At 34.8% G+C, this 8,697-nt stretch overlaps 1 protein-coding gene across 1 annotated transcript; it reads left to right on the plus strand.

The window, feature by feature from the left end:
• The first annotated feature begins 1,002 nt into the window (after positions 1–1,002).
• Positions 1,003–7,171, plus strand: LOC125826445 (putative disease resistance protein RGA1). Its single transcript, XM_049505774.1, has 5 exons — positions 1,003–1,429; positions 1,926–2,839; positions 2,912–3,099; positions 3,544–3,568; positions 5,723–7,171. Exons 1-5 carry the CDS (start codon positions 1,003–1,005, stop codon positions 7,049–7,051), a joined length of 2,883 nt encoding a protein of 960 aa, XP_049361731.1. The 3' UTR covers positions 7,052–7,171.
• The last annotated feature ends 1,526 nt before the right edge of the window (positions 7,172–8,697 follow it).

Below are 8,697 nucleotides of genomic sequence, written 5' to 3' on the forward strand. Positions count from 1 at the left end.
ATTGCAATACTATAATTTCTCTTCTGGAAGTCATAAAAGAAAGAATAGGTATACGTTGGTTTGATAAGCCAAAAAAAAATAACCCCCGCTTGCTTTTGTCACTCAAGCAATACCAGTTTTTCAGTTTGATTTTTTCTTTAAATTTGTTGTCATTTCTTATTCTTCATTCTACCTCTCCTCTAATTTTAAAATAAAATACACTCTTTATGTCCCCAAATGAAGTATTGAAGTTCAAAATATGATGGTCGACATTTTTAAATATTGAGTAAGAAATACTGTTACTTTCACGATACATATATATCCATTTGGAGGTTTATGTCAAATGATTTTATTCACGCTAAATATAAGTGAGATTAAAAATCCAATATAATGTTACTATAATTAATTGATAATTTTACTAGTTGTTACACAGAACAGACTTTACAGAAAGAAACAAAGTCAAATTATAACTTCTACAATTAGTTTTAAACTATAATTGTTGTCTTGCCCAATCATTTCAAGTACAATTGCGATATCCCTTTAACATATATAAATATTAATTATCAGTTTGTATTTTTTTTTCTCTTATAATTTAATTTTGAATCCCATACACATGTTTTAATAATATTTATGTTTTGAAAGTATGTATTAACTGATAGGAATACACGTGTGACGCACGTGTCCAAAACTAGTGGGAAAAAAAGAGCCAAGTATAATAGTGGGTGGTCCATAAATTTCACAAATCAATCTACAAAAGATTGAGAGATAAGAGATTGACAAGATAAAAAGTAGTGGACTGAAAAACAAAGTGTGATTCTCAAAACCAAATAATTGATAGACATGGACCCATTAAGTGATGGAATAATTGAGTTTATAATTATTAAGCTTTGTGCACTGCTCTTACTTTTAGCTGTCCATATTTCATTCCAACACTATCTTACTTTATTGCTAAGTCACAACAATTCCAGCAATCTAGACTACCTCCACATATTTCTAATTTGAGTTATAGTGAATTCAACATATATGGCTGAAGCTTTCCTTCAAATTCTGTTAGACAATTTGACTTCTTTCATACAAGGGGAACTTGGATTGTTTTTTGGTTTTAAGGACGAGTTTGAAAATCTTAAAAGCGCGTTTACTACGATCCAAGATGTGCTTGAAGATGCTCAGGAGAAGCAACTCAAGGACAAGCCACTAGAAAATTGGTTGCACAAACTCAATGTTGCTGCATATGAAGTTGATGACATCTTGGATGAATGTAAATCTAAGGCAGCAAAACTCAGCCAGACTAAATATGGGTGTTATCATCCAAAGATTGTTCCTTTCCGTTACAAGATTGGGAAAAGGATGAAAGAAATGATGGAGAAACTAGATGCACTTGCTGCAGAACGAAGTAAGTTTCATTTGGAGAAAAGGACTATAGAAAGAGAAGCTGCTAGACGAGAAACAGGTGCTCATCTTACATATATTTTAGATAGAATTAGTATTACAACAATCTAATTAGTGTATATTCATTTTTTGCCGATTGTCATTTTCATGTGTTATGGACCGAGGGGAAGTTCCAAATTATTTTTTTTCTAATCTAATGTTTGTCTCAAGTCTAAACAGAGGTGGATCCACATTCAGATTTGTAATTCTACCACTTCCATCTAATTTATTTATTTGTTGAAGTTCTTAACATATATACATGGTGTAAGCCAGCTCAGATAAATCCATAGCTTACTCATAGGAAAAATACAAAAAAAACCTGAGTTGTTTTGAACTATACTTAACTTGGGTATCATTTTTTCAAAGTCAATCATGTTCTTCAACTCCCCCTGATTCAATCCCATGTCTGCTTATCCTTGTCTCTTTATAGTGCAAAGATCTTCTCTGTTTTTTCGCTGCACTCCTACCGAGCTTGAGTTTAACAGTATTCTCGTGTGAACATATATTGCTTGCAACAGGTTTTGTTTTAACTGAACCAGAACCTTATGGAAGGGACAAAGAGAAGAATAAGATAGTAAAAATCCTTACAAACAAAGTTTGTGATGTCCAAGAGCTTTCAGTCCTCCCAATACTTGGTATGGGGGGACTAGGAAAGACGACTCTTGCCCAAATGGTCTTCAATGATCCGAGAGTGATCGAGCATTTCGATCCCAAAATATGGATTTGTGTCTCAGAAGATTTTGATGAGAAGAAGTTGATAAAGGCAATTGTAGAATCTATTGAAGGAAAGCCACTTGGTGACGACATGGATTTGGCTCCACTTCAAAAGAAGCTTCAGGATATGTTGAATGGAAAGAGATACTTTCTCGTTTTGGATGATGTTTGGAATGAAAATCAAGAAAAGTGGGATAAGATAAAAGCAGTCTTAAAGGTTGGAGCACGAGGTGCTTCTGTTCTAGCCACCACTCGTCTTAAAAGGGTTGGATCAATTATGGGAACTTTGCAACCATATGAATTGTCACTTCTGTCTCAAGAAGATTGTTGGTTGTTGTTCATGAAACGTGCATTTGAGAACCAAGAAACAATAAATCCTAACCTTGTGGCTATCGGAAAGGAGATTGTGAAAAAAAGTGGTGGTGTGCCTCTAGCCGCCAAGACTCTTGGAGGTCTTTTGCGCTTCGAGGAACAAGAAAGGGAATGGGAACATATCAGAGATAGTGAGATTTGGAATTTGCCTCAAGATGAAAGTTCTATTCTGCCTGCCCTGAGACTTAGTTATCATCATCTTCCACTTGATTTGAGACAATGCTTTGCATATTGTGCAGTATTCCCAAAGGACACTAAAATGGAAAAGGAAAATCTAATCTCTCTCTGGATGGCACACAGTTTTCTTTTATCAAAAGGAAAGGAGTTAGAGGATGAGGGTAATGACGTATGGAAAAAACTATGCTTGAGGTCTTTCTTCCAAGATATTGAAGTTAAAGATGGTAAAACTTATTTCAAGATGCATGATCTCATCCATGATTTGGCTACATCTCTGTTTACGGCAAGCACATCAAGCAACAATATCCGTGAAATAAATGTAAAAGGTTACCCACATATGATGTCAATTGGTTTCGCAGTGTCTTCTTACTCTCGTTCTCACTTGCAAAAGTTTGTCTCGTTGAGGGTGCTTAATCTAAGTGGCTTACTGTCACGCCCCGAGCCTACACCCTGGGCGGGACCGGCACCCGGAGACCATTTCTAGCCCCAAGCGAACCCTTGGCCTGGCTTTCTTAACTCAGCGGAAACCTCAACAGAATAACTCAATGCAATGCAATATTACAAAACAACTTAACTTATAAAATATGGCCATAAAGGCAACTCGAATCTCAAAATAGAATATTTACATATATATATAGATGAGAGACTCAAAACTAACTGACTGACTGTCTGTCTATGAAGCCTCTAAAATACTGAGATGGATGTTGGGACAGACCCCGCAACATCCTAATAAAACAAAAACTAAGAACACAAAATAATTGAGTCCTCCGGAATGCAAGGAGGCTCACCACTGACTCTGGAGTGCTCAGCTGGATCAACGACGTGCAGGATGCTGATCCGGGGTACCTGAATCTGCATCATCAAACGATGCAGGCCAACTGGCATCAGTACATGGAATGTACGAGTATGCAAGCTGGAAAGCTAAGCAACAAAGGCTAGAAGGAAAACTGGAAGAAACTGAATAGCTTACCTGGCTCAACTTAACTCAACCTGACTGACTTCTTTCAATATAAGGCAATTTAAAACAAGTGCGATATAAAGAAAGATTGCTTAAAACATGCTATGAACTCTGTGTGTATACAAGGATACAATAAGCCTGAAATGTGTATAAAAATACAATGAACTGATGTATATAAAAAAATACAATAATCTCTGTGTATGAAAAATACAATAACTGCTGTGGGAGTTTCTCTAACCGACAACCATCACATAAGAGCTATAGTGATGATACAGCGATCGACCTCACGCTGCCAGAGCATCTTATACCCGGCCAAAGGTATAAGACCTGAACTGCCTAATGGATCCACTAGTCTAATCTGAAAAGGATTCATCTAAAAAGTATGATCCTTTTCTACCCATGGTGGCTAACATGGTTCTATGGGGGCTGTGGGTTCTTTGAACGCTCCCCCAATTCGGTGCTCGATACTACTCCCAAAAATGTACTGGCTCTTATGTTTTTAAAACATATTTCTTCCTGCTGATATGAGATAATTACTCAAAAACTAGCCCGAAGGCTTTTTGGAAATCTCAGTTTCCAACCTTGTTTAAATGTAAAAACATTTCTTTAAAACTTCTTTGGGAATACATAGTTCCCTAATAACTTTGAGAAAAGAACTCAACTTTAAACTCTTTACTTTACTTGAACTCTTGGCTTGATGTGAAACTCTTAACTTAACATGAAACTCTTAACTTTTGACTTGACTTGAAACTCAATACTTAACTTGGAACTTGAGCCTTAGAATGAAGTTAAAACGCTCAATGAAGACTCTTGGAAAACCTTAAAGACTTGCTTTGACTTACTTACTTCTAAGCTTGACTTCACTTGACTTGGAAACTAACTTCACTTGAATTGGAAACTAACTTCACTTGACTTGGAAACTAACTTCACTTGACTTGTAGTTTTACTTGACTTTTGGAAGTACCTTGGAGTGTTGGAAACAACTAGGAAACATAGGTATAATACCTAGGAACATGTATAAAAAAAGAAATGGTGAATGAAAGGGAAGGATTGGTGTCCTTGGCACTAGGAGAGGTGCAACAGCCCAGCCCCTTTTTCCCCAAAAATCTGACTTTTTCCCCTTGTTTCTTTCCAATTCTAAACCCTCTCAACCTCAAGGTTTCAGCAGCAACACTTAGAATCATAAAGACCCTTATTATACAATAGATTCAACTCAAAAATCACAGCCAGAAATCTGTACTAAATCAGCAAGAACTTCAACACAACACCACTACAACTTCAACAACCAATAAATCTTCTCTTGGAATTAAAAACGAGTTGGTGTGTGGGGGTATGAACCAACCAACACTAAGGATCATAAAATCCCTCAATATACAATAGGTCACAACTCAAATACACAGCCCAATCCTGTCCCACAACCAACAATAACTTCAACAACACAACTAACAACATCAACAACAACTAACAACTTCAACAACTTCAACAACAAATCCAATCTCTTCTCAAATCATAAAAACGAGCTTGGTATGTGGGGGGAAAGGATAAACCCACACTAAAGACTCACATACCTTGATAGGGATCACCCCCGACGAAAATCCACAATGATCTTGACAAATCTTGTTGATCTCCTCTTTCTTCTCTTCTTCTTCTCCTTCTTCTCTTCTTCTTCTCTTGAACCCTAACTCTTTCTCTTTCAAAATGGGACAAAATGATCCAAATATCAGCCTAATACAACAATATAAGCTCAAAAGAAATTATTTGTGAAAAGACCAAAATGCCCTTAAATTTCCGGAACGGAATCCCTGCCAACTGCCCAACTTTCAAAGATCATAACTCGCTCATACGAACTCGGAATCAAGTAAACTCAGTGGCGTTGGAAAGATCGTTCCACAAGCTTCGAAACCATAACTGGAACTACTCCTAAATCATCCTGATCTAGGAGTTATGACTGCTCAAAGTTGGCCAAAAACTCACTGATTTCCACACTTAGCCAAATTTTCCAGATTTTAAATTTTTCCAAAAATGACTATTTCCAAATTTCAAGCTTCTTCATATTCATTTTTAAATTGTCGGATGTTACACTTACCACTTAAGCAGTTACCGTCTTCCATTGGAGATCTAGTACATTTAAGATACCTAAACTTGTCTGGCAATTGGAATATGCTTAGTCTTCCGAAGCAGTTATGCAAGCTTCAAAATCTGCAGACTCTTGATCTACATGATTGCGACTCACTTTGTTGTTTGCCAAAAGAAACAAGTAAACTTGGTAGTCTCCGAAATCTTTTACTTGATGGTTGCTATGGATTGACTTGTATGCCACCAAGGATAGGATCTTTGACATGCCTTAAGACTCTTGGTTGCTTTGCAGTGGGAAGGAAGAAAAGTTCTCAAATTGGTGAATTACGAAACCTGAATCTCTATGGCTCAATTGAAATCACGCATCTTGAGAGAGTGAAGAATGAAATGGATGCAAAAGAAGCCAATTTATCTGCAAAAGAAAATCTGCATTCTTTAAGCATGAAATGGGATGACGATGATAGATATGAATCAGAAGAAGTTGAAGTGCTTGAAGCCCTCAAACCACACTCCAATCTGACTTGTTTAAAAATCAATGGCTTCAGAGGAATCTGTCTCCCAGACTGGATGAATCACTCAGTTTTGAAAAATGTTGTCTCTATTGTAATTAAAGATTGCGAAAACTGCTCATGCTTACCACCCTTTGGTGAGCTGCCTTGTCTAGAAAGTCTAGAATTACGTACTGGGTCTGCGGAATTGGAGTATGTTGATTCTGGATTCCCTACAAGAAGAAGGTTTCCATCTCTAAGAAAACTTATTTTATACAGTTTTTATAATCTGAAAGGATTGCTGAAAGAGGAAGGAGAAGAGCAATTCCATGTGCTTGAAGAGATGACAATTGACGGATGCCCTATGTTTGTTATTCCGACCCTTTCTTCTGTCAAGAAATTGGTAGCTCATGGGGACAAGTTAGATGCAATAGGTTTCAGTTCCATATCTAATCTCAGGGCTCTTACTTCCCTCCACATTATCGAAGCTACTTCACTCCCAGAAGAGATGTTCAAAAACCTTGCAAATCTCAAATACTTGAAAATCTCTTACTACTACAATCGCAAAGAGTTACCCAGCAGCCTGACTAGTCTAAATGCTTTGGAGAATCTGAGAATTGAATGTTGTGGCGCACTAGAGAGTCTCCCAGAGGAAGGGCTGGAAGGTTTAACTTCACTCTCGAAATTATCTGTTTATGAGTGTGAGATGCTAAAATGTTTACCGGAGGGATTGCAGCACCTAACAGCCCTCACAAATTTATCAGTTAGGTATTGTCCAACACTGGCCAAGCGATGTGAGAAGGGAATAGGAGAAGACTGGTACAAAATTGCTCACATTCCTAATGTGTTTATCAGTTAAGTCTTATTCCTAATTAGATGTAATTTTCTGATTTTTCTTTTGGAAACAAATCAACTATTTGTATTATACTTGATTTTTCTTGGGTCTGTAACAATAAATATTTGAATTTTTTCATATAAAGATTCAGAATTAGTCTTATAGCTAACTGTATCTTCTCATAGTTTAATAACGTCAATATAATATTTATATTACATTATTACTTATGTTGTGATTTATCAACATGTTGGAGATGATTTTGACAGTTTATTAAAGAATTTCAAGTTTTTATTGTTTGCACAAGTAAACAAGCCATAAATTAAATTTTGAGATAAAAGTGATTTGTGTATCATGGCTTAAGTCGGAATTTCAAGTTTTTTTCTTAATTATAAGTTATATATATGGCATTTTGTAAAAATTGGATAGTGTGAATTTTGATTTTATTCAACAATGTCTTGTATTTATTAAGATATGAGAACGTGCGTTGCACGTTTGACCTCTACTACCATATAAAATTTATACATAAGAATTATATGATGAAAAACGCAAAACTGCAATGGATTGACCTTTTATGTTAAATTCTAAACGGTATACCTCAAAAGTTGTGAAAAAATGCAAATATAATAGAGAAAAGAAAAATATAAATACCTAATTTTATAGATGAATATTGTTGTGTTGACAAAACGGCACCAAATAATTGTTAATAAAGTTTCCTCCTAATTTTTCACTAATAGATGAAGAATGAAGAACATAAGAACCTGCTAAGAATTTATTGAAATTGAAAACTGAAAAGAAGAGTCATTATTCCATAATCAATTTAAATGAATATAGAAATGAGAGAAGTCAATTGGTTTGCCTTTTCATTTACTATGGCTTTACGTCTACCACTCTTCTATTTTTTTTATTCTAACTTTATTTATTTATTATGTTTATAGAATTTATATTTATAATTTTTCACTTAAATGTTCTTAACATAATATTTGCTTAAAAGATAAAAGAATTATTCAATACTTCATGAGCTTTAATCTATAAGGGTTAACAATTAAAACTCATTAAAAAGTGATAATGATAAGTTGTAACATCAAATCATGTATTTGGTCTAGTTTAATTGTCATTATTAATTTGATTTTAGAAATTAGTAAAATGTATTTTTTTAATTAAAAAAATTAGTGGACATATTCGTAATCCAACTTTGACTATAAAATCTTCCCACTTTTAATATAATATATAATATATGATATACAAATAATATAGAATACATGCGCTAAGCACGTACCCAGAAATTAGTATATAAAAAATCATGTCCGAAAAAATAAAATGTAATTCTTTTGTCCTTGTTGAAAGGAAATGTGTGTGTTTTTAAGCTTTCCTCTGACGGAGATGAAGACAAACCAACCCCACAAGAAAGGACATGTGAAACTGGCTAGCAGTTTCCATTAATATGCATACAAATTACCAAGATAAATCTTTTATTAATAAAAAATGGAAACAATTCATATTTAAATTATTAGGTGCGCAACTTTCCTTGAAGTATCACCAACTACCTCGACATTTTTGTTGATATATACTAACTAGTGTACTTATTTGTGCTTCGCACAGGTATAAAAAGATATTAAATATATTTTTAAATAATTAATAAATGATACAATAAAAGAGAGAAATACAAATTA

The sequence above is a fragment of the Solanum verrucosum genome, unplaced genomic scaffold (genome assembly GCF_900185275.1).
Source record: "Solanum verrucosum unplaced genomic scaffold, falcon-dt-bn FXZP01000060.1, whole genome shotgun sequence".
Lineage (NCBI taxonomy): Eukaryota > Viridiplantae > Streptophyta > Magnoliopsida > Solanales > Solanaceae > Solanum > Solanum verrucosum.

Coding starts and splice junctions, on each gene's coding strand:
- LOC125826445 (XM_049505774.1), top strand. CDS start 1,003: ATGGCTGAAGCTTTCCTTCAAATTCTGTTAGACAATTTGACTTCTTTC. Junction 3,100..3,543: donor CTTAATCTAAGTGGCTTACT/GTCACGCCCCGA, acceptor CAAACGATGCAG/GCCAACTGGCATCAGTACAT. Junction 3,569..5,722: donor CTGGCATCAGTACATGGAAT/GTACGAGTATGC, acceptor TTACCACTTAAG/CAGTTACCGTCTTCCATTGG.